Source organism: Oryctolagus cuniculus, chromosome 3 (assembly GCF_051225735.1).
Source record: "Oryctolagus cuniculus isolate XC-2025 breed Fujian yellow rabbit chromosome 3, ASM5122573v1, whole genome shotgun sequence".
Lineage (NCBI taxonomy): Eukaryota > Metazoa > Chordata > Mammalia > Lagomorpha > Leporidae > Oryctolagus > Oryctolagus cuniculus.
Window position 1 is genome coordinate 101,694,864 of NC_142869.1, and position 27,318 is coordinate 101,722,181.

The 27,318-nt window shown below is 40.4% G+C and overlaps 1 protein-coding gene across 4 annotated transcripts in view; it reads left to right on the top strand.

The window, feature by feature from the left end:
- Positions 1–27,318, top strand: part of LRP1B (LDL receptor related protein 1B) — a 2,138,546-nt gene that overhangs the window by 1,280,679 nt on the left and 830,549 nt on the right. For all 4 annotated transcript variants that reach the window (XM_051849573.3, XM_070071546.2, XM_002712121.6 and 1 more), the window contains exon 21: positions 22,582–22,764. In XM_051849573.3, the coding sequence (XP_051705533.3) occupies positions 22,582–22,764 (183 nt within the window). The remainder of the gene's footprint in view (positions 1–22,581; positions 22,765–27,318) is intronic.

Below are 27,318 nucleotides of genomic sequence, written 5' to 3' on the forward strand. Positions count from 1 at the left end.
AGGCATCACTACTAATCCATCTTCAGAATGCTGTTAATCCACAGAGGAAACTGTCCATTAGACAGTAACTCCCCATTCCTCCTTCCCACTGTCCCCTGGAAACCACCATTCTATTGTTCTGTCTCTTTGCTTTTGACTACTCTAAGAACCTCACATACATGGAATCACATAGTATTTATCTTCTTGTGGCTGATTCATTTTGCTAGCATAATGCCCCCAAGGTTTATCCATTTATCCATTTTGTACCGTATGTCCACATCTTCTTCCTTTTTTAAGGCTGTCTGATAAGGAAGAACTTGTGTCATTTTGCCATTTGTTTTCTATGTGCCTTATACCTTCATGGTTTCTCAATTTCTGCATTACTGCCTTTTTTGTGTTTAGTTAATCTTTTGTGATGAAACATTTAAATTCCTATCTCATTTTCTTCTGTACATATCCTATAGCTATTATATTTATGATTACCATGATTATTACAGTCAGCATCCTAAAGCTATAACACCGTAACTTGGATTTATAGTAGCATAACTTCAATAACTTACAAAATTCTGCCCCTTACTGTCTATACCCTATTCCATTCAGATGTTACATAATTAAGTCTTGACATATTGTATGTCCAAAACAAATACTTTCAAGTTAATTTTCTTTTAAATTATATGGAAAACAAATGTGAAGTTTAGCACCAGAGTTACAACAATACCAACTTTTAGACTGTAAACTTTTTCTATAAAAATATATTAGTCTCTTAGATCATGTAGAAAGCAAAAAGTGCAGCTGCAAAGCACTATTAAGATAATGACAGGTTTATAATTGTTTACACATCTACCTGTACAGAGATGTTTCTTTCCGTACACAGCTTCTAGTATTGCCTACTCCTTCCATTTCACCTTTCAGGGCTTCCTTGAACATTTCTTTAGGGTAGGTCTGGTGGTAGTGAACACCCTCAGTTTTTGTTTAGATGGGGCAGTATCAATTTATGCCTCACCTGGGAAGAATAATTTTGTCACATACAGAATTCTTGGTTGACACTTTTTTGTTTTTCTTTGAGCACTCTTAGTATATAAGCACACACTGCCTTTCTGGCCTCCAAGTTTCTGCTGAGAAGAAACCTGCTAGGACTCTACTTAAGATGTCTTCTGTGTCTTCTGCGTGATGAGTCTGTGCTGTCTTGTTCTCTTTGCTTTTCAACTGTTTGATTACAATATGTGACCTGCTGTGTGTCTCTGAGTTCACCCTACTTGGAGTATATTGGAATTCTTGGATACATACATTCATAACTTTCTTAAAAGCTGAAAAGTTCCTAGGCATCATTTCTTGGAATATTCTCTGCCCCCATCTCTCTCCCTCTGGCTAATGCATATGTTGGACCTCTTTATGGAGTTCCACAAATCCTTTATGTGCTGCTCACTCTTCAGTGTTTTTTGATTTCTTATTCACTTGATAATTTCTGTCATCAGTTTTTCTGACTTGTTCTTCTTTATGCTCTAATTTCCTTTTGAATACGTCTAGTATTTTTTTTTCATTTTAATCACTGTATGTTTCAACCCCAAACTTTGTTTCTTTAGGTTTCCTGTCTTATCTCAATCAATATGTCTATTGTGTTCTTGTATTGTTTTCTTGACTTTTTCCACATCTTCCTTCTGTTTTTTTTAATTGTCTTTAAGACTACTGATTTATTTAAGATTTTATTTATTTATTTATTTATTTGAGAGGTAGAGTTACAGACAGTGAGAGGGAGAGACAGAGAGAAAGGTCTTCCATCCGTTGGTTTACCCCCCAATGGCTGCAACGCTGCACCGATCCAAAGCCAGGAGCCAGGTGCTTCTTCCTGGTCTCCCATGTGTGTAAAGGTGCCCAAGCACTTGGGCCATCTTCTACTGCTTTCCCAGGCCACAGCAGAGAACTGGATTGGAAGAGGGGCAGCCGGGACTAGAACCGGTGCCCATATGGGATGCTGGCAGTATGGCAGACGATTAACCTACTGTGCCACAGTGCCAGCCCCCGAGACTACTGGTTTAAAGCCATTGTCTAGGAGGCTCACCATCACACTGTTTCAAGGCCAGTTTCTGTTGGGTTCTATTTTTTCTTGAATGAGCTAGTCTCTTGTTTTTTCATATACTTTGTGTGATTTTTTTGGTTAAAACTATAGACTTGGATCTAACAATGTAGTACTTCTGTAAATCAGATTCCCAGATTCTCCTCAACTCCCAGGTTTGGGGTATAGATGCGTCTTTTTGAACGTGTCAATTATTGTCTGATGCCTCTGTGGGAAAGATTAGTATGAGTTAAAAACTTGTGTTCTTCTCAGGTCTTTTTTTAGCCTCTGCCTTTCTGCAGGCATGCATAGTAACTTTCCAGCTATACTTGATTTTGTGTTTGAATATCCTAGTCTTCAATGTCTAGCTTGCAAAAGAAGAAATGAGAAAAAGGAAGGTGAAGGTAAAAGGGATTTCTACCTTTTTGATCCTCAGCAAGCCTTTTATGCTGTTTGGAGAAGGGTCTTCCGACATGGTGGCAGATGCAGTGGCAATAGCCACCACCTCTTCATCCACACCTCCTAAACCCTGAGACAACCATCAGAAATCGAAGTACAGGTCTACAGTACTTGGAAAACATGGTCCTTTTTGCCCACTCTAGATTTCACACACTGTGTGCTAGCAGCTCCAGGAACACAAATGTGATTGCTTGCCATGCAATTGGGATTTGTGGGATTCATAGTGACTACTGTGCTAAAAGCTGAAATTGATCAAAACTAACCTCAATATTACCATCCAGGCATTGCCCTGGAATTTGCAAGCTTTCACTATTCTCCAGAATTCCAAGTAGTGGTGTCATAGATTTTTACTATGGTTGTGGGGAGCAACTGGGAGCAACTCGGACTAGACTAAGTTACTGGAATTAAGACTTATTCTATGCATCTGCTCTCCCACAATATGGCGCTGGGAGAGGAGGAAACAGCTTCTACGCAGCTGCCTCTTGCCAACTTGAGTGATGACCTCCAGGAGCTGATCCTGCTCCTGATTGGAGGAGAGCAGCGTACTCGGCGTGTGGGCAGCCGAGTTGGGATTGGTGAAGAGGACTATAAAGGAGGAGAGAGACAACATGCACCAGGAACATCTGAGGGAACATCTATCTGAAGGAACACCTGTGCAGCCCCCGAGAGAGCCAGCCGGCAGTGTGCCACTCCCCTGCGGAAGTGGGGAAAGTGGCCAGGGGGAACCGCCCTTCCACGGAGGTGGAAGGGACGGTAGCCAACCCAGGAAGAACCAGCAGCAAACCTGGGGAGGGCTGAGCAGACAAAAGAACAGCGCAGGGTCCTGTGTCGTTCCTCCACGAAGACGGGGAGCGACATAATGGTGCCGTGACTCGGATAGGAAACCTAGGAGGGAAGAAACGGGAAGAAGTGGGAAAATACCGGAGAGAGAGACTAGCAAAGAGCCTAGGGAAAGCCGGACGGAAAATGTGCCAGAAGAAGCTATCGAAAGCCTAGGCATAGACTTGGATATGGACTGTGGGAAAGAAGTTAGGATTGAAAGCAAAAGTGAAAGCTTTCATAGACTCAGATGCGGACTATGGCGGGGAAGCTAGGAGATTGAAAGCGAAAGTGAAACCTGGAGGAGGCTTGGACTCGGATGTGGACTATGGGGAGAGGCCAGGAGAAATGAGAGGGGAATATTGTTGGAAGTAAAGTTAGGAAACATACCGGGTAGAGAAAAATGTTAGGGAAATTGAAGCCGCGGGGGCAGGCCGAGGCGGAGACGTAAGCCAGCTTGGAATTCTTCAAGTCAGCCCGGGGAGCAAAAGGCGAAACTCTGGAACCAGAGGCAGAGACATGGGCCGCCAGGTTGGAATTCGCCAGGAAAGCTCCGGGGAACTTGGACTGAATGCCGGTGGCGGAAACGTGAGCTATGCTGTGTGATTCGCGGAAGCCTCCGCGTGCAGAGAGAGAACGAGGCGTGAATAGATAGGGAACGTGGGGCTAGTGCAAGGCCGTGGTGCGGGCGCGGAGACCGCAGAGTGCGCGCGCGAAGCCGGGAAGCCATGCAGATGAGAGAAGCGCTGCCTGAAGCAGCTCAGAGCCGGGAAGCCGCAGAGAAGCAGCCTTGGGGCGGGCGCTGGGAAGCCGCAGGGATAAGAGAAACAGAAATTTAGAAGTAAAATGAGAGAAATAGGAATGCTGGCAGATAGAAGTAAAATGGGAGAGATAAGAATGCCCGGAGATAGAGAAATAGAGAAAAATAAGGCCTCCCCTCAACATGGCAATGAGAGAGCTTGGATTCGGTCTGCCTGATTAGGGAGGTGGTGAGTACCTGCAGGCGGCTAGCAGCTTATGCGCCGCAGGTCACCGAAAACAGGCATGAATTAACATCAATAAGTCTCCCCACAATACCGCAATGAGAAGGCTTGGATTCGGTCTGCCTGATTAGTAAGACGATAAGCACCAGCAGGCAGCTCGACCAGAGTATGAGCTGCAGGTCACCGAAGATAGGCACGGATCAACACCAATAAGTCTCCCCACAATACGGCAATGAGAGGGCTTGGATTCGGTTTGCCCGATTGGTAGGGCTTGTAAGCACCTGCAGGCAGTTCTAGCAGAGCAGAGCATGCGCTGCAGGGCACCGAACTCAGGCACGCATCAGCGCCTAAAAACCTCCTCACAACATGGCGAAGAGAGGACCCGGATTCAGTTTGCCTGATTGGTAGGGCTTGTAAGCACCTGTGGGCAACTCTAGCAAGCAGAGCAGAGTGTGTGCCACGGGGCACCGAAGACAGGCGCATATCAACACCAAAAATAAAAAGAAAGGGGGATCTGTGGGGAGCAACTGGGAGCAACTCGGACTAGACTAAGTTACTGGAATTAAGACTTATTCTATGCATCTGCTCTCCCACAATATGGCGCTGGGAGAGGAGGAAACAGCTTCTACGCAGCTGCCTCTTGCCAACTTGAGTGATGACCTCCAGGAGCTGATCCTGCTCCTGATTGGAGGAGAGCAGCGTACTCGGCGTGTGGGCAGCCGAGTTGGGATTGGTGAAGAGGACTATAAAGGAGGAGAGAGACAACATGCACCAGGAACATCTGAGGGAACATCTATCTGAAGGAACACCTGTGCAGCCCCCGAGAGAGCCAGCCGGCAGTGTGCCACTCCCCTGCGGAAGTGGGGAAAGTGGCCAGGGGGAACCGCCCTTCCACGGAGGTGGAAGGGACGGTAGCCAACCCAGGAAGAACCAGCAGCAAACCTGGGGAGGGCTGAGCAGACAAAAGAACAGCGCAGGGTCCTGTGTCGTTCCTCCACGAAGACGGGGAGCGACATAATGGTGCCGTGACTCGGATAGGAAACCTAGGAGGGAAGAAACGGGAAGAAGTGGGAAAATACCGGAGAGAGAGACTAGCAAAGAGCCTAGGGAAAGCCGGACGGAAAATGTGCCAGAAGAAGCTATCGAAAGCCTAGGCATAGACTTGGATATGGACTGTGGGAAAGAAGTTAGGATTGAAAGCAAAAGTGAAAGCTTTCATAGACTCAGATGCGGACTATGGCGGGGAAGCTAGGAGATTGAAAGCGAAAGTGAAACCTGGAGGAGGCTTGGACTCGGATGTGGACTATGGGGAGAGGCCAGGAGAAATGAGAGGGGAATATTGTTGGAAGTAAAGTTAGGAAACATACCGGGTAGAGAAAAATGTTAGGGAAATTGAAGCCGCGGGGGCAGGCCGAGGCGGAGACGTAAGCCAGCTTGGAATTCTTCAAGTCAGCCCGGGGAGCAAAAGGCGAAACTCTGGAACCAGAGGCAGAGACATGGGCCGCCAGGTTGGAATTCGCCAGGAAAGCTCCGGGGAACTTGGACTGAATGCCGGTGGCGGAAACGTGAGCTATGCTGTGTGATTCGCGGAAGCCTCCGCGTGCAGAGAGAGAACGAGGCGTGAATAGATAGGGAACGTGGGGCTAGTGCAAGGCCGTGGTGCGGGCGCGGAGACCGCAGAGTGCGCGCGCGAAGCCGGGAAGCCATGCAGATGAGAGAAGCGCTGCCTGAAGCAGCTCAGAGCCGGGAAGCCGCAGAGAAGCAGCCTTGGGGCGGGCGCTGGGAAGCCGCAGGGATAAGAGAAACAGAAATTTAGAAGTAAAATGAGAGAAATAGGAATGCTGGCAGATAGAAGTAAAATGGGAGAGATAAGAATGCCCGGAGATAGAGAAATAGAGAAAAATAAGGCCTCCCCTCAACATGGCAATGAGAGAGCTTGGATTCGGTCTGCCTGATTAGGGAGGTGGTGAGTACCTGCAGGCGGCTAGCAGCTTATGCGCCGCAGGTCACCGAAAACAGGCATGAATTAACATCAATAAGTCTCCCCACAATACCGCAATGAGAAGGCTTGGATTCGGTCTGCCTGATTAGTAAGACGATAAGCACCAGCAGGCAGCTCGACCAGAGTATGAGCTGCAGGTCACCGAAGATAGGCACGGATCAACACCAATAAGTCTCCCCACAATACGGCAATGAGAGGGCTTGGATTCGGTTTGCCCGATTGGTAGGGCTTGTAAGCACCTGCAGGCAGTTCTAGCAGAGCAGAGCATGCGCTGCAGGGCACCGAACTCAGGCACGCATCAGCGCCTAAAAACCTCCTCACAACATGGCGAAGAGAGGACCCGGATTCAGTTTGCCTGATTGGTAGGGCTTGTAAGCACCTGTGGGCAACTCTAGCAAGCAGAGCAGAGTGTGTGCCACGGGGCACCGAAGACAGGCGCATATCAACACCAAAAATAAAAAGAAAGGGGGATCTGTGGGGAGCAACTGGGAGCAACTCGGACTAGACTAAGTTACTGGAATTAAGACTTATTCTATGCATCTGCTCTCCCACAATGGCGCTGGGAGAGGAGGAAACAGCTTCTACGCAGCTGCCTCTTGCCAACTTGAGTGATGACCTCCAGGAGCTGATCCTGCTCCTGATTGGAGGAGAGCAGCGTACTCGGCGTGTGGGCAGCCGAGTTGGGATTGGTGAAGAGGACTATAAAGGAGGAGAGAGACAACATGCACCAGGAACATCTGAGGGAACATCTATCTGAAGGAACACCTGTGCAGCCCCCGAGAGAGCCGGCCGGTGGTGTGCCGCTCCCCTGCGGAAGTGGGGAAAGTGGCCAGGGGGAACCGCCCTTCCACGGAGGTGGAAGGGACGGTAGCCAACCCGGGAAGAACCAGCAGCAAACCTGGGGAGGGCTGAGCAGACAAAAGAACAGTGCAGGGTCCTGTGTCGTTCCTCCACGAAGATGGGGAGCGACAATGGTAATTGCTCTGTAGGTCGGACACACAACCCTCCCCATTATCTTCCTAGAATCTCATCCAGTTCATTTTTACTATAACAGACATATGAACAAACAAAACCTGCTGCTGTTTCTCAATAAGTAAAATTTATTAAGAATAAACTATTGGCTGGCGCTGTGGCTCACCAAACTAATCCTCTGCCTGCGGCACCGGCACCCAGGGTTCTAGTCCCGGTCGGGGTACCGGATTCTGTCCCGGTTGCCCCTCTTCCAGGCCAGCTCTCTGCTGTGGCCAGGGAGTGCAGTGGAGGATGGCCCAAGTGCTTGGGCCCTGCACCCCATGGGAGACCAGGAGAGGCACCTGGCTCCTGGCTCCTGCCTTCGGATAGGCTCAGTGTGCTGGCCGCAGTGTGCCAGCAAAAGGAAGGAAGACCTTTCTCTCTCTCTCTCTCTCTCTCTCTCTCACTGTCCACTTTGCCTGTAAAAAAAAACAAGAATAAACTATTGGCTGGCGCTGCGGCTCACCAAGCTAATCCTCTGCCTGTGGCACCGGCACCCAGGGTTCTAGTCCCGGTTGGGGCACCGGATTCTGTCCCGGTTGCTCCTCTTCCAGGCCAGCTCTCTGCTGTGGCCTGGGAAGGCAGTGGAGAATGGCCCAAGTGCTTGGGCCCTGCACCCGCATGGAAGACCAGGAGAAGCACCTGGCCCCTGGCTTCAGATCAGTGTGACATACCAACCACAGCACACTGGCCACAGCAGCCACTTTGGGGGTGAACCAACAGAAAAGGGAAGATCTTTCTCTCTGTCTCTCTCTCTCACTGTCTAACTCTGCCTGTCAAAAAAAAAAAAAAATAATAATAAAAAAAAAAAAATAAACTATTGACTTTGAGTCAGGGGGGATTTAGAAAGTTATAGTCAATGCTTCTTGAATATTCACTTTTATTAAATGATGGATTGTTTACTCATAAAATACAATTAAATGCAATGTTAGGAATGTATCTAGTTTCAATGAAATACAAATTGTCTGGCTTAACTTTATTCTCTTATAGATTGATTTGTTTTTCTTTCTTTGAAGATATCAGAGTAGTGTAATTACTAATGGATTTTATCCATAGGAAACCTCTTTTTTGTTTCACAGGACAAAACAGCACTTAAAGGTCATTTTATCCTTCATACAACAAACAACTTTTTACCCAAAACAAAGGAAACTCAAAGATTTTGAGTCATTTAGTGACAAAAACTCATTTTGAAAATGTATAACATCTCAGCAATGTGCTTGTCAAAATTAAAATAATCAAATAAATGTAAGTTTAAAAAATGAAATATAAAATGGTTAATAAAAATAGAAAGAAACCAGTTATCTACATCTTTACTATGCAGAAAATTGATAATGAGTTCACACTAATTCCTGGATAAATTTAGCCTTTTAATTAAATTGTTTTCTTTAACATCAAACTGAGTAACATCTCTTGTTTTTTATAAAAGATATAATTAATAAAAACTCACACTTTTGTTCTGTTGCTTCAACAGCACTAAAAAACCACCAGAATTTAGTTGATTTTGTAATCTTTAAGTTGCAGTTCCTCATTCTCAAGTTGCAGTAAATGAATATCATAATGATAGGGCTTCAGGCACTCAACAGAGTACAAATAATATAGAGACAAAGGACATAGATAACATGCAAAAATAATTAACTTATCTTTCAGTAATTGAATAGTATCCAAGCTTTTGTAAGAGTAAAGAAACATGCACTTGAATAAAATACTGCTTTTTCTTGTAGAAGTAGTTGGCATTTAGCTTCTCCAAAGCCTATTTGACTGACATAATTTGTTTCCTTATTTATCTGAATTTCAATTGGATTTGTAATGAGATGTTATGTTCCTGTACTATAATGACAAGATTATTCACTTATTATTAGGGAATTTATTTAAGGTCTAGGTTTGTATTTGTGAATATATTGATTTCCCAAAGGTAATTTATTGTTATTATCTTCATATAAAATCTTTCTGCAATTAATTTTGGTGCTTTCAATTGTCCTCTTAAACAACCACAACCTCCTGCCGTGGAAGGCTAGTGGCATCAGGTTTCAAAATTGCATATATTTGCTGTTACTGTTGATAGTGTACTTGGGTAGGTTGCTCTGTGAATCTCAAACAGGATTCAAAACCAAATAGACCAGGCAAACCTTTTTTGTAATAGATCAACCAGTAAACATTGTAGACTTTGTCTGTTGCATCTACCCTACTGTTTCAGGATGAAAGCAACCAGAGAAGATACACTACAAAAGTGTGAAGATGTGATGTAGGCAGGCATACAGGTTATAATGGATTAGGTTTGTGAGCTCAAAGACCATGTCTTCACCATGCCCCTGTGTGACCACATGCCCCTACCTGGCCACACCTGAGCACCCACTGGCCAATCAGGTTAATTAACCGCTCCCCTTTGGAAGCCTGTCCGAGACTTCCCCTTCCTTTCTTTGGCCTCTTGCGAGTACAAGGCCTGTGCACCTCTGCACCTCCAGGTGCATGGCCTTGAGCACCCACCCCATGCTTCCTGGCTGGTTCCTGGTACTCGGTATGAACCCAGATTTATCCCTCTATTGTAGATAAAGCCCTCACTCTCCTATGCATCTTACTCACTGAATAAAAACTTAAAACTACACCATGCTGCTCGTTCATTTATGCTGGTATTCAGAATTCTCTGAATATTAGGCAAGAACCCACACAGGCTTATTAATATTGGGAATTTATTAATAAGCACAAAGTGATATCGTATGGCACCTCGAATTCCAACATTACATATGGCATCTTAGATGGGACTTCTGGGGTACTTTAGGGAGCCATATTTCATATAATAATTTAGGGGGCCTATAACGATTACAGATGGAATTATTTTGCAGGTTGTAGCTTGTGGATTCCTCATTTATAACACAAGGAGACACACTTTCTACATGTTCCATAATCCTGAGCAGCCTTATGCCTGTATTTCGTAGAATACGAATCTTATGTTACAAAGGCCAAAATCAATGGAGATTAGTGAAGACCAAAATAAAAAGAGATATGCTATTAACAATTTTCAAATTATGTTTTCTGTCTCGCATATATATCTCTTGCATATGTGCTTATGCCTATTCATTCTATATTATTTTTAAAGATTGAGTTAAATAGTATATTTTCCTCATTTTTTTTTCTTTTCTGGTATTTTTTTTTTTTTTGCCTACTGTGAACTAGGCACATTGGCAAGGCAAGCAGGAAATTCCAAATGCAAAATATTGACATTTAAATTTTCTTTCCTGAATATTTGATATTTAATTTGCCTGTTAAGGTGATTGGTTAATTTGAATGGCAAATTGAAAACTTGATTTCTCAATTACTTTAATTTATATTTAGATAACATAGTTCATCATTCCTGCGATACTTATATTCTAAATGAAATGTTTAGATATATTCATTTTGGAGCTCTAGATATCAAAATTTAATTTTTTCAATGAGCATCATAAATGTTTTGTGTGCGTTTCACTTCAATAATAATTTAACTTACTAGGAGAATGTTTGGTTTTCTGCATTGAAAGTTTTGTTTCAGATTTTGAGTGTCCACATGCCTATGCATTATTTTAAAGATTTATTTATTTAAAAGGGCAGAGAGACAGAGGGAGAAGGTGAGAGGGAGAGAGAGAGAGACAATGCATGAGTGAATGAATGAAAGAGTTATTCTGTCTATTGGATCTATGTCCAAATGGCCTGAATATCCAGCTGCCCAGGCTGAAGCCTGGAGCCAGGAATTCCCTCTAGTCTCTTACATGGGTGTTTGGGATCCAAGTGCTTTGAGCCATCATCTGCTGTCTTCCCCGGCCTGCTAATACAAAGCTGGACTATTAGACTAGCAGTCCAATACATGTTTAACCCACTCTGCCACAATGCTACCAACCACAGTGTGTTTTTAACACCAACAATAATTTGTGGTTTGATATCTACATACTCTTTTCCATTCCTATCTTTCAACTTTTTTTGATTGGCCCATACTTAAAACATTTAAGATTGAAACTTGGTCTCTTTTTTTACTAAAGTTACCATGAAATCTTATGCATTAATGAATGTTTTCATGGAACCAACTAAAATTATATCAGGATAATTTCTGTTGGGAGTTACATATAAGGAAATAAAATGAGTTTTTTTGGAAAAGAAGACAAAATACAAAAACCATATCCTGGAAGTATGTGTGGGGTGACAGAGAGGAAAGGAACATGAGAAATATGAACCAAGAAACCTGAAAATACATATTACCAGCTGTCAGTCATCAAGATCCATGAAGGGAATGGCATTGTGGAGTAATGGGTTAAGCTGCCTCCTGCAATACCCGCATCTCATAAGGTCATTAGTTGCAGAACTATCTGGTCCACTTCCAATGCAACTCCCTGCTAATGTTCCTGGGAAAGCAGAGGAAGATGATCCAAGTGCTCGCGCCCCTGTACTCACATGGGAGTCCCACATGAAGCTCCTGGCTTTGGCCTGGCCCAACCTTGGTCATTTCAGTCATTTGGGAAGTGAACCCACAGATAGAAAATCTCTATCTCTCCCTTGCTCCCTCTATAACTCTTCTTTCAAATAAATAAAATAAATGTTTTTTTTTTTTTTAAAAAAAAAGATCCGATGGGATGATGACAAATTGATTTAAGATGGAGCAGCGAGGCCTCATTTTATTGTTGGTTCACAGCAGAAAACATAATATAGTCAGTTAGCATCCCCTGAGGAATTTCTTCCACAATACCTGGAGAGGAGCAAAACACTATATTCCCACCTGCTTCAACATAAGCTGTAGCCATTCACCCCAAGATCTAAGAGCAAAATTCTCCCAAGTATAATCCTCCTGAGATTATTTAGAAACCAAGAGCAGCCCAGCCTTCTTGCAGGGATATTAAAGCTCCCCACAGACAGGAGCCAGCAATAGTGATATCTACATTCTGTTGGTAAATGATGTCATCATGCCTAAGATAAATTGAGGCACAAATTAATTAAAATAAATTGTTCATTGGGGTTAGAATTGCAACCCAGGAAAAACACAAAACCCAAGCTATTGTAGTAACCTAGAGTTCAGTCCTCCAAGGCCTTCCAGATTACAAACAGGTTATGAAGGAGAAAAATCAGAAGTGGGAAAGGAAATGGCACCAGTTGTTAGACACCTAAATTGGTGCAGGCAGAATAGCAATGTGCTTTCTAAGTAAGTGATTGCATGACAGATATTTACACAAAGCACATTCGGGAAGAGGGATGTAGGTGAGAAGGAACAGGAACGAAGGAATTCTGGAGGGAAGGAAATTAGGAGATGAGCAATGCAACAGCTCTAAGATTGGAATATGCACTTTAATGAAGGCCACAGCTCTCAGCATGTAAATTACAGGAGGGAGGTCAGCCTGGCAGGCTTCTGACACATGCTGGGAAAGGAGTGTGCATCTGCTCAGGGTCAGAAGTTTCTCTGTGGCATGTCTGGTTGAAATTGGTTCTGTCCTAATTTTTTTTCTCCGGTCTGAAGTTGGGCAATGCCTCAATTTATTTTATCTTTTGACTTTTAATGGTTTTATCATAGAATGGAGCTATTGATAGGCTTCTCAGCAGTGTTAGGACTATAGAAGAAAATTTGAAGAAGAAGTCTGAAGCAAACAGCTGCCTAGGTGCAGAAGTTATGAATACCTGTTGATACATTGAAACATGGGTCACAGCAGAGACTGGCACAAGGCAGTTATAAGAAATGCAGAAAGTTCGTGCGCATGCACTGTGTTGTGTTTTGTACGTTTGTACTTCATAATGTGGTAAGTTGAGGTATAAATCCCATTGAAACAGCAACAAAAAATATAGTACCATTCTCTCTTCAACCATTGAGATCAAACTTAGGTAACTCATTATATTTGCAGTACCACTGTTACCTATTTTGTTAAGGACATTTTAATATTTCATATAAATCAAAATATATTCTAAATAAATTATATATGTGTATATATATATATACTAGAAATGCAGTTTTGTCAATCTTTTTTTTTTGTTATTTTTAACTGTCAGTAAAATGTTCTGTTTCTCTACTCTTCTGAGTCCTCTAACTGCAAATATTTAGTCATAGTGAATTCATTTAAATATTGGGATAGATTTTACCTTTGGTTGCCACATTTCCTCTGGGGCTCTGTATTTATTTATTTATTAGATTTTCCATATTGTGTGCTTGGTTTAAATAGCTTTAGGGCAAAGATACAATAAAATTGCATTAGTTAAAAATATAACCAGTATCAGCAACATGAAGACACAACTGTGAAGCAGCATGAGCATACACATATAAACACAGTCATCATTTTAACACTCCACTGGGACAAGCTGTATTACAAAGAGAATGTGTGCCAAGCCCCGAAGCTTAGGACATTGAGGTTCAGGGGACCAACACAGGCCTGGAGTTCAGGCTGGAATGGTCAGAAGGCTCTGCGGAGGAATGCAGCTTGCCATCCAGAGGAAAATCAACAACTTCACAGGAGTTGATTGCATCTGCCCAGAAAGTCAAGAGAAGGCAACATGCGACATTTTTTTCTGTTTTCCAGCAGAAAAGGGCAGCATTATTAAGCACCTGGACCCACCAAAAGCTTACAGATTCTGTGAAATAGTTTCGAATATTTTAAAATTCATAGTTCCGACGTGGCATGAGAAGTTGGAGGGAAGGGTTATGAACTATAGGAATGTGAGTGTGTGTGTGTGTGTGTGCGTGATAGTCTCTGACTTCAAGCCAAACTTTGTTCTGGAAAGTGAAACAGATACACACACTGTAAAGTCTTGTAAAACTGAAGAATCTTAGAGATGTTTTCTCTTGTTTAAGGGCTCACAAAGTGGTCTATACAGAGTGCATATCTGATCAAATCAATCTAGCTGAAGGTCTTTTTGTGGTTTCCTACTGCTCTAGGGCTCACCTTAAATCATTTAACATGGCCTGCAGGGACTTTCAAGGTCCAGGTCTTGCCGCCTCTCTTGTTTTCCTTTTCTCCACTCCTGTGCTCACATACTACACACTATTTTGCCCATAATGCTGGCTGTGTCAGAAAATCTTTCATCCTCTTCTTTTCTCCTTTGCATGACTCTTAATCATGTCTCAGAATTCTCTTACTTTCTGTCATAGGAAGACTTCACAGGAGATCCCCAAGTCCAGCTCTCTCCTGCTGTAGCACTTAACAGCTTTGTAACTGCTTGTATTACCTGCTTACGTATGTGCTCACCATTCTATGACCATTACACGTACCGAAACTGTGCCTTCCATTCTACCACGGAACTCTGGCAGAAAGGAATTGACATGGTTTCCAAACTTCCATGCAAGCTCCATTTTCCCCACAATTTTCAAGAAAAAAATTTGAGTGCTGATTAAGTTATGTCATCATAGCACTTCTATTTGGATATCTTCAGTAGGTAAATACCTGTTGAGGTTAGTATATCTGAATTGTGATTAAATCATTACAAAACCCAATCCCTTGCTATCTCATGTCTCATTTCACTCACCCACTCCTATTCTTTTCCTTCTTTCTTCCTTTCTTTTCCTACCCTCCCTCCTTCCTGTCTCTCTATCTATCTCTGTCTCCTTTAACTATAAAATGAAAGGTATATCCTGTTTGGAATCCTTGCATTTGCTATTCCTCTGTCTAGTACACTCTTTGTCATAGCTTTTCCTGGCTATCTCTTTCCTTTCATATTTGTAATAACTCATATGTAACCTTGCATATTTTCAATATGTAATCTATGCCCAAGTCACTATTTATGGCAGTCACCAAAGACATTCACAAAATGTTTCCACTAATTTCCTTTTCGTGGTATATGGGAAGATTGTACTTTCTGGGACCTGTGAGGCTGGGTGACACCAATATGATGGATCCATTTCATGTGGCTAGATTTGGCCAGTAAAATGTGATATCTCTTTTAGACCTGATATGTGACTACGGAAACCCCACTTTTCTCTTGTAATGGAAACCATAAACACTTAAGGCACTCATTTATCCATCAGTGAGGGTCCTTACATGACTTGGATGAGGATAGCTCACCAACAGGTCCACTAAGATATGTAACGTGATATTTAATTAAACTGTTCCAATTTTAAGATCAGAGATTTTGTACCTATCTAATATCATAGCATAACTAATCTACTATTCTCTACTATGCTTGCTAGTATATTATTCTACTCATTTTCTCCATAGCAATTATTTTATGGACTAATTAAATTGATTTATTATAAAATTATTTTTAGATGCATACATATGTCTTTCTCTCCTTTATGTTCTATAAGAACACCAACAGTTTCTAATTCCCTACTCTATCCCACTAGCTGTAAAAATGCCTGCCAGATTGCAATAAATTTATGTGTCTGATCAAATGAAGGAATCATTTAGTCCAATATTCTAATATTAAAGATGATGAAACTAAGTTTTGTGAGTCTGCTGCTAACTAGATATATAATCGTGGGTGCAATTATCTTTATTTTCTGATTCTATGAATCTTTCTTTCTCTTTCCTTGTTGACAACTAATTGAGGAGCCAAGCCCAGGGAAGCTGCCAAGCAACTTGGAATTCAGTGATCTTTTTTATAAAAGACCAAATTTTACTGTAGTGTTAAAATGGAATAAAGTAAATGTTAAATTTCATTAGGAAATTAGAGACTAAGAAGTGATGTTTTAAATCTAAAATAAGTGAGTTTCTAAATGCATCTTGATTATCATGTGAGTTAATTATATTTTCATTCTTGAGTCACTGCATGAGGAAAGCCTTACTAGAAGTTAATGACTATGCAGTGATAAAGCTGACGCTAAGATTAGTTATTAATTGGCGAGTGTAGTTCTCATCTCTGCTGCTTATTATTCTATATGACTATAGGCAAATTGGATGATAGTTTCTGTTTCAAATGGAATGCTCTCAATAAGCAGTTTATTATTTACTAAAATATAGAAGTGTAGATAAGTGATCCTTTTTCTATGGGTTTTACTCCAATCCAGTGTAACTGATGCAGAGCACAGGCATATTGAAATGCCATCTAGGCTACTGCATCCAGTCAACGTGCAGGGAATGGGAGGTAAACACTCTGGGAAATGTGAGCTCTTGGCAATCTTCTTGAAGTTTGCGTTGAGAGCCAAGAAAAGCTCTAACTCTCTACCACAAGGAAAATAAATATGTATTAACACAAAGCATCATGCATAATTTCTGAGATTTGTAAATACCAGAATGCGTACTCATGAAGTCCTTTGGTATACAGTATCTGAATATGAGAGACTAAATGATTTGGCATTTTTGTGTAAAAGAATGTGGATTTTCAAAAATATTAGATATAGATATTAATAGATAAAATCCCATTTGGAACAAACAGGAAGGCAGTTGAAGTTGAGAATAGTAATAGAAATAAAACTAAGAGTTATACATTAGTGACATGTGTGTGACCATTATTAACAAATCGTTTCTACATTTAGGTTTGAATTTTTTAATGGTGTATTGAATTTCTTTTTCTAGACTGTATCCACATTTAAAAATTATTGTGACCTGGTCTTATGAACACTAATAAATGGTTTACCAGACCACAGTGGATTAGACATGGATAGCTCAAGGAAAAAGGAGAATATCCCCAGGGAAAAATTACATTTGTTTCAATGCTCAATGTATATTTGTATTTATCATAAGTGGATTCACTTATAAAGCACAAATAGAAAAACCAAACCATACCAACTAAAGTAAAGAAAATGCAAATGGGGTTTTAAAATATATTGGATGATAGCAGCGTATTTTCTATATCATGAAAGATTCTGCTTTTGTCTTTGTGGTTGCACTTGTCCTCAGCTGTAAATAATATTGAGATAAAAGTAAAATTGCAAGCCGGTGCCGCGGCTCACTAGGCTAATCCTCCACCTTGCGGCGCCAGCACAGCGGGTTCTAGTCCCGGTCAGGGTGCCGGATTCTGTCCCGGTTGCCCCTCTTCCAGGCCAGCTCTCTGCTGTGGCCAGGGAGTGCAGTGGAGGATGGCCCACGTGCTTGGGCCCTGCACCCCATGGGAGACCAGGAGAAGTACCTGGCTCCTGCCATCGGATCAGCGCGGTGCGCCGGCCGCAGCGCGCTGGCAGCGGCGGCCATTGGAGGGTGAACCAACGGCAAAGGAAGCCCTTTCTCTCTGTCTCTCTCTCTCACTGTCCACTCTGCCTGTCAAAAAAAAAAAAAAAAAAAAAAGTAAAATTGCAATTATGCTGGATCTGCTGTAGGTCACCCGTGTTTCCTTGGACAAATCCTTACAATTTCTGCTCTTTATTCTTATAATTTATAAAATAAGAAAGTTGGGTTTACAGTTTGTTCCATGAGACCAAGACCCTATTTAAAAATACCAAGTTGTATCTGATTGCTAGTAGCTATAACCTGCACTGTCTTCCCTAAAGCTCATCCAAAGTTTCAAGAGCTCCAGCCTTGCTGCTCATTTCTTTTACCTTTTGGAGAGGCAGATCTGTCTGAGTCTGCAGCAACTCCTTCTTCTAAAGCAATCCTTTTTGGAAATCTGCTGAATCAGGCTGATCTAGCTAGGTTTCTGAGTTTAGACAGTATTCTTGATAATTCTCTGTTGTGCCACTGAATTAATACTGAAGAAATGTGATCTAACAGAACTAGAACTTTGCAAGGAAAACCAAACTGTCTTTAAAAGAGTAAACCATTGTACTTACAATAACTATTTAAACACATGATTCCTTCTATTCACATTTTTGAGACAACATAGTCCCTGAAAAAATAAAGGGTGGGAAAAAGAAATAGAAAAATTATATGGAATTTCATATATACTATTTAAGTTTATTGAAGTTAATAAACGGTTTCCTAAATTATATAAAACTAAAATAAAATATATTCTTAGAATTTCCTTACATATAACTTTTTGTTGCTTTATTAATTAGCCCTATGGTCATTTTTAGTTTTTAATTTTATAGACTTGTTTATTTATTTGAAAGGCAGGATGTCAGAGAAACAGGGAGGAATAGAGACAGAAAGAGCTCTTCCACCTGCTAGTTCACTCTCCAAATGCCCATAATATCCAGGAATAGGCCAGGTTGAAGCTAGTGATCTGAAACTTCACCTGAGTCTTCCATGTGGGAGTCAGGTACCCAAATACTTGGGCCATCACCAGCTTCCTACCAAAGTGAATTAGCAGGAAGATGGATCAGAAGTGGAGTAGCCAGGTCTCAAGCTGGTACTCTGTTATGGGATGCAGGTATCTCAAGAGGCAACTTCACTCACTATACCATGTCTTTCCCCTGGACAATAATCTAGACTGTCAACTTGAAACATGAAAATTTGTAAGAGGAAAGACTTTAAAAAAGGTAGAATAATTATTAGTAATGTGGCTAAATCTGAAGTTATGATTGAGCTGAAATTCATCACACAAGAAGTGGTCTATAAATTAGGCTCTAATTTCCAAAAAAGTTATTGTGAAGAAATAGGATTAGTTTTAGGTAAATTTACAAATATTCATGAAAAGGATTCATGAGGAAAAAAAAAAAACTAGTAATTTGTATAGAAGTAATATCTTTCCTTTACAATTGGGAGCTGTTCAGTTTGGTACCAAACAAAGCAAGTAGCAATTGGTACCACATCTGGTTACCAACTCAAGGTTCTTTCTATTTTTCAAGGTACTGGAGAACTGAGATATATATACACACACATATATATATTCATATATATATTCATATATACATTCATATATATTCATATATATATATATATATATGAAAGCATCAGAGTTTCAAAAGATCAATGGTATGTTTGTCAAATAAACATACCTGGGGACACATTCAATACTGAGATGACAATTTTCAGCTCTTTTCAGCTCTTTATTTTAGAGAATGTAGAAAAAAATCTACAGACTACACATCCACTTCTTTAGTAAGTGTTTGGAATATCTGGTGATAATTACTTGAAACAGAACAACTGTATGTTATTAGCTGATTTCACACTACAGTTTATAAAATTTAGGTTACCCAAGGTTGGTTTGTTTTGTTTTTAAAGAAAAGCAGTAGGAAAAAGAACCCAAGGCCATTCACTATTGTATGAAAGTTGGCCTCCCCATGAGAGTATTTTAGGCATGGAAAGCCAAGACACTCTGGCAAAAAAAAAAAAAAAAAAAAAAAAAAACCCACACACCTAAATGAAAGAGATGAAATGAGATTCCAGTGGAAAGAACGGGCCATCAAAGAAGGAGGTACCTTTCTCTGAAGGGAGGATAGAACTTCCACTTTGACTTTGACTATGGCCTTGTCAAAATAAGATCAAAGATGGCGAGCTCAGGGGACTTCCACAGCCTTGGCAACTCATGACTAGAGCCTGGGGAGATTGCTGACGCCTTAAACAAGAGTGTCAATTTGTTAAGTCAACAACAGGAGTCACTGTGCACCTACTCCTCATGTAGGATCTCTGTCCTTAATGTGTAGTTCAATGTGAATTAATGATATGACTAGTGCTCAAACAGTATTTGGCACTTTGTGTTCTGTGTGGGGGCAAACTGATGAAATCTTTACTTAATATGTACTAAATTGATCTTCTGTATATAAAGATAATTGAAAGTGAATCTTGATGTGAATGGAATGGGAGAGGGAGCAGGAGATGGGAGGGTTGCAGGTGGGAGGGAAGTTATGGGGGGGAAAAGCCATTGTAATCCATAAACTGTACTTTGGAAATTTATATCTACTAAATAAAAGTTAAAAAAAAAAAAGAAGAAGTTGGCCTCTTTAGAGAACTTCCTTCAAAGCTTTTTGGTTCTTGAGGTTTGTTGATTTTCCTCCTTTGTTCTTCCTAAATACTGAAATTATGTAGTATATTCAAGTTACAGCCTATATTGAACGACTTCACAATATCTTCTTTATGAGACCAGGACGACATTCACTCTTTACAACTACAGTAGTTAAGCCATACTTCTATAGAGGATGCTTTGCAGATGCTAAAGTAAATATGGGGGGGAAATTGTAGTACCGCATTCCATGTATTTCCTGCTTTTGTACAACCTCTACCACCTTTATTAATTGCATATCTCCCTGCCAAGTATTTGGTTTAATCATGACAATAATATATCCAAAGTGACTATGTTGGTTTTCGAATGGAGCTTCAAAGCAAACAATGCTCTGTAAACTGAGGGTACTATTACATATGCTCTTAGCAGTGTTTACTTTGGAAGTTTAGTTCTATACATTTCTGTGATTTGGAATTACTATTCTCTATACCAACAGAATGTCTTTACTCTGGTATCAGTAAGGACACTTATTCTTGGTTATTTATAATTATAGCATTACTATTTTGCAAAATTGGTGTCAAATCCATTTTTTATGTCTTTATACTTTGCAACCTTGCAGATTAGAGTTACTGCATATCTTTAATTAAAAAATTAAGAAGTAAACTATTTGTATTGCAAAAATAGCAGCAACAAAACTTTGTCAAAAACAATCATTTGTGGATATCTTCTAATGTAATCATCACAGCAATCCTGTAGTCTCTCCACTTTCCAGATGAACAAACAGAAGTCTCTAAAGATTGATTAAATGCTTTGATAATATTATTGTTATAACTAGTTTTGACATTAAGTGAATCTAATCTTTATTAGCTACCGTAGCTCTCTACCAATGCAGCATATTAAATAATGAGAAAGTCACATGGGCCTCCTTCAAATGTATTATAACTATATAGATTAATTGTCATTATAGGTAAACTACAGATTAACTGTTAAATATACCCATGGAAGAGACACAACACCTTTCTTATATTGAAACTTTGTCTAGAAAAAGACATTTAGACTAAATATTTATAGCAGTTTTGATATATTAGTTAATATGTTATCTCAATCTGTTAGATATTATTATGCATTTTAATAAACTATTGATTGAAGACATATTATTTGCTACATGTAAAATGTGTGTGTCCACACATTTATATTTTCTTTCTTATGCTTCCCTGAAGAATTTATCCTATAATTTTAGTCTCCAGGCTTTGGACAACAGTGTTATCTGGGCTTCATATGAATTATTTATGGATAAATTGAATTGGAATGCATAGTGCATCATTATATTCTTATATATAAGTGTATGTTTTGATTCTGGAATTGCAATATTCTGCAGAATTATATTTATTACTTGGGTTTTTTTGTCTAAAAATGTTAGATATTCTTCAATTTTTTTTAGTCATAAAGTACCTAATTAATTTTTGGTTATTTATCTTTTAGTAATTTAGAAGAAATTACCTAAAGAAATGTCAACCAAAATTTTACCATTAAGAACAGAATTAGGGGCTGGTACTATGGCATAGTGGGTAAAGCTGCCACTTGCAGTGCCAGCATTCTGTATGGGCACCAGTTTGAGTCCTGGCTGCTCCACTTCTGATCCAGCTCTCTGCTACGGCCTGAAAAAACAGTGAAAGATGACCCAAATTTTGGGGCCCCTGCACCCATGAGGGAAACCTGGAATAAGCTCCTGGCTTCAGATCAGCACATCTCTGGCCATTGTGGCCATTTGGGGAGTGAACCAGCAGATGGACGATACCTCTCTCTCTGCCTCTGCCTCTTTATAACTCTGCCTTTCAAAAAAAAAAAAGAAAGAAAGAAAGAAAGAAAGAAAGAAAGAAACCAATAGAGTTTAAATCTTTATTTATGTGCATTAGAGAAAAGTCCTTTTTTAAAAAAAATTATTTATTTATATGAAAGTCAGCATTACACAGATAGAGAATGAGAGGCAGAGAGAGAGAGAGAGAGAGAGAGGTCTTCCATCCACTGGTTCACTCCCCAATTGACTGCAACGGCTTGAGCTGCACCAATCTAAAGCCAGGAGCTTCTTCCACGTCTCCCATATGCGTGCTGGGGCCCAAGGACTTGGCCCATCTTCTACTGCTTTCTCTGCCATAGCAGAGAGCTGGATCAGGAGTGGAGCAGCTGGGACTCCAACCAGCAGCTTTATGGGATGCCAGCAGTGCAGGAGGTGGCTTTAGCTACTACACCATAGCCCTGGCCCCAAGAAAAGCCTTTAAAAGATGTTCTTAAGGTTCAAATTGAAACCACAACAGGCTATCCCCACAAAGCCTCATTTGCTCTTTTCTATCATTGTAACACTATCAGAAGTTCTATGGAAGGTGAGAAATTTTATTTTCTGCAAGCATTGATGCTTTTGAAATAAATTTGAAAATATCAGACAGTATTATGCATGTTAAACAATTTGTAATCTATCGTGTTAATAATACCTGCAGAAGGTAAACAACATGAAAAAGTTACCAAATAGAATTATAACTTCTCCTGTCTTGCCCTCTTCCTCTCTCTCTCCCTCATTTCAAATTAAGAGATTCATTCTCCTGCCGGATGCAATGGAAATGAATTTCAGTGCCACCCTGACGGAAACTGCATTCCGGACCTGTGGCGCTGTGATGGGGAAAAGGACTGCGAAGATGGTAGTGACGAGAAAGGCTGCAATGGCACCATCCGACTGTGTGATCACAAAACCAAGTTCTCCTGTCGCAGCACAGGTAAGTCGAATATCTGCTTCAGCTTCAGGTTCGGCTTCCTGGGTGAACAATCCGTTCAGACTCTTCCCAACCTTTGTAAAAAGTATTGTATCTTTATTTTTATTTTTCTGGTATTTTGTTTGCATTCTATAGGGAATAACAATCGCTAAGTTTGTTAAAAAGTCTTATGGAGCTAGCACAGTGCTATGAGCAGTCTCTGCATGAACACATGAGATAAAAGGAAATGTTAGCCTGCTCAAGTTCCAGAATCAGCGTGGAGAATTGGGATTTGAAGCAACCTTGGCTGAAACTCTGGGTTTTCAGAGTCGAGGAAGAGATGAGTGCTGAACCGATAGACAGCATTTCTCTTTCTGTAGATAATTCTACTCTAAAACTTAAATGAGAATTATATCCATTTTCTTCAGTTGGTTTCCAAGATTTCAGTGGCTGTTGTTTGATTCAGTTCTGAAGAAGTACTGTCTGTTATTCAAGTCTTCTGTTTGAAAGTCACTCCGGGTACTTTTTTAAAAAGACTTATTATTTTATTTTATTTATTTATTTTTTAAAGTTTAATTTTTTTGACAGGCAGAGTTAGACAGTGAGAGAGAGAGACAGAGAGAGAAAGGTCTTCCTTCTGTTGGTTCACTCCCTCCCCCAAATGGCCGCTACAGCTGGCGCACCGTGCAGATCCGAAGCCAGGAGCCAGGTGCTTCTCCTGGTCTCCCATGCGGTTGCAGGGCCCAAGCACTTGGACCATCCTCCACTGCACTCCCGGGCCACAGCAGAGAGCTGGACTGGAAGAGGAGCAACCGGGACAGAATCCAGCGCCCTGGATGGGACTAGAACCCAGGGTGCTGGCGCTGCAGGTGGAGGATTAGCCAAATGAGTCGTAAGAAGACTTATTATTTTAACTTTTCCATTTTGTTTTCTCACATATATTATATTTTCCTGGGTATATTGGGTTTGATCTGGCATGATCAGCAAACTTATTTCCCTTTATATATCAGATGATGAGTTGCAGCTTAGAAAAAAAAATAGATCAAATTAACTGTTGTGGTATACTTTGTAAATTAGTTGGTATCATCATCCAAATAACTTATTGGAAATTTTTTTCTATAGATTTCAGGATATATACTTGAATCATTTCAAGTTTCTCTTTAATGTGAAATTCTTTTTTTTTTTTAACTTTTATTTAATGCATATAATTTTCCAAAGTACGACTTATGGATTACAATGGCTTCCCCCCCCATACCGTCCCTCCCACCAACAACCCTCCCCTTTCCCACTCCCTCTCCCCTTCCATTCACATCAAGATTCATTTTCGATTATCTTAATATACAGAAGATCAGCTTAGTATACATTAAGTATGGATTTCAACAGTTTGCTCCCACACAGAAACATAAAGTGAAAAATAATAGATGATTTTTTTTAAATGATGATGAAATCAGATCAGACCTATTGTCATGTTTAATCCCAGTGAGAGTCAAGTTGGGAATTGATAATTTCTTTTTTTTTTTTTTTACAGAGGATCAGTTTAGTATGCATTAAGTAAGGATTTCAACAGTTTGCACCCCCATAGAAACACAAAGTGAAATATATTGTTTGAGTACTCGTTATAGCATTAAATCTCAATGTACAGCACATTAAGGATAGAGATCCTACATGAGGAGTAAGTGCACAGTGACTCCTGTTGTTGACTTTACCAATTGACACTCCTGTCTATGGCATCAGTAATCTCCCTATGCTCCAGTCATGAGTTTCCAAGGCTATGGAAGCCCTCTGAGTTCTCCGACTCTTATCTTGTTTAGACAAGGTCATAGTCAAAGTGGAGGTTCTCTCCTCCCTTCAGAGAAAGGTACCTCCTTCTTTGATGACCTGTTCTTTCCACTGGGATCTCACTCGCAGAGATCTTTTGCCAGAGTGTCTTGGCTTTCCATGCCTGAAATACTCTCATGAGCTTTTCAGCCAGCTCCGAATGCCTTTAGGGCTGATTCTGAGGCCAGAGTGCTATTTAGGACGTCTGCCATTCTATGAGTCTGCTGAGTATCTCACTTCCCATGTTGGATCACTCTCCCCTTTATTTACTCCATCAGTTAGCGTTAGCAGGTACTAGACTTGTCTATGTGCTCCCTTTGACTCCCAGTCCCTTCACCATGACCAACTGTGAACTGAAACTGATCACCTGGAACAGTGAGATGGCATTGGTACATGCCACCTCGATGGGATTGAATTGGAATCCCCTGGTATGTGAAATTCTTTTTAAGACAGTAGTAAATCATGAATTGTAGTGGTTTCTTTGTTCTCCATCTAGTATTAATACCAAATGATATGAACTTAAAACTAGTGTTAGGAAAAGAGCTGCAGATTGGTGCCTCCTCACATGGGGCACCAAAATGTAGGCAAAGAGGCACATAATAAAGAGGAGGCAGTGTACAAATTTACAGCCAGACCATGTTTATTCAGAGAAAATAAATCCCTAGAGGTGGATGACCAACTGCCCACGTGCACATAATGGAACACGTGGGCCTTTTTATATTTTAGGAGGGCTGAGGCTGGGGGAGGGGTAGGGGGAGCAGGCAGAGGGGAATTCCTGGAACTGGTCTCCCAGGTGTTCAGAGCAACTGGTCTTTCAGGTGACTGTAAGGGGTGGGGTATCATGGCAATAGGGTGTGAGACCCAACTGAGTTTCAAGGACAGAGAATACATCCCAGTGTTTATCTATTTTGGGCAATGAGGAAGAATGCCTGAGGCTTATGTCATTGTTCCATCAGTGAGTAACCTGCCACTGTGGAAACCACAGGGCTAAAGTGTATTTAAAAGTATAAGGAGGGCCGGCGCCATGGCTTACTAGGCTAATCCTCCGCCTTGCGGCGCTGGCACACGGGGTTCTAGTCCCGGTCGGGGCGCCGGATTCTGTCCTGGTTGCCCCTCTTCCAGGCCAGCTCTCTGCTGTGGCCCAGGCGTACAGTGGAGGATGGCCCAAGTGCTTGGGCCCTGCACCCTATGGGAGACCAGGAGAAGCACCTGGCTCCTGCCTTCGGATAGGCGCGATGTGCGCGGCCATTGGAGGGTGAACCAACGGCAAAAGGAAGACGTTTCTCTCTCTCTCTCTCTCACTGTCCACTCTGCCTGTTAAAAAAAAAAAAAAAAAGTATAAGGAGATATTTTGCTTCTCAAGTATGCCTCTTGATTACAGTTAAAATTTAAAATAAGAAATAAAGACATAAATGTAAGCTAGCCTAGGTATAAATAAGTACTTCTGAGACCAACTTCAAGCAAGAGAGTTCTTTTTACAAAATTGTTATTTCATTCCAACAGTATTATTTAAATTACATGACTCTCTTCTACTGTTACACGAAGAATATTAATTTTGGAGTCACTGACTAGAAAAAATATTATTTTAAGTTTAAAAATTACATTTGTCTTATATTTATATACATATTTGCAAGTATAAGTGCATTTGCATTGTATTGTACAAATTTAAAATTAATGATGCATAATTTTTAATGAATAAATTATTTACTGCATAAACAAGTTTTTATTTAATAGCCTAATTATAATGTCAAATAGCCAATTATTAGGCTCAGGTTAACATAATTCAAAGTGTATATAATGAATATTTTCACTCAAATGACTCCCATATGAATTCTGGTTTTGCCTTACTGGGTTAATATTGAAATGTAGCAACTAACAGACTTTAACATTTATATGAATACAAAACTGGCAAACCTACGTTAAAACAAAATATAAACAGACTTGAAACACAGGTTTGAATTTAAACTAATTGTATAAACTGTTAAAAGTTAGCAAATTTAGATGTGAAGCATAAAATCTATAATTTCTTTATGGAAAAAGAAATCAAAAAGAGCTCCATAGTGCTCTAACTTCCAAAAGCTGTATGTCAAGAGGGACTGATTTTAACTCTCTGTAGATAGAAAATATGCAGAAGAAGCATAAATAATAAATAACAGGATTAAGTAAAGTTAATAGAAAACTTCAAGAACTTATGTTTTATATTACAGGATAATGTTTGTTGATATATTGCAATGAATTTGTATGAGAGTTTCCTCCAAATATGGATAAATTCAAAAATAAATCTGTAGTATGAGTACAATGATGGTGGCTGGCTATCTTTGAAGAATTGAATTCTGAAAACACTTTGATGTATGTTGATTTGGGATTTGGATTATCTACTTAATAAGTCATTACTAAAATATCAGATGTTTATGTCAAATAGTCTTTGTGGAAACCAAAACTTAATGTAAAAAATACAATTTTGATTAAATTGCTATTATACTTTATAGGGGAGATATGAAAGGTAGTAATCTAATAATCATATCAGGCATTAGGCACAGTGGTTAAGATGCCTCTTGGAATGCCCACATCCCATACTGGAGTGCCTGGTTTGAGCATGTTAAAATTCCAGCCTCTGCAAATATGTACCCTAGAAAGCAGCAAGGTAGTAGCCCAAGTAATTTTAGAGGCCATGGATTTAATTCCAGGCTCCCAGCATTGGCCTGGCCCAGCCCTGGCTATTGAAGGTATTTGGGGAAGTACAAAGGAAGATATTTGTAT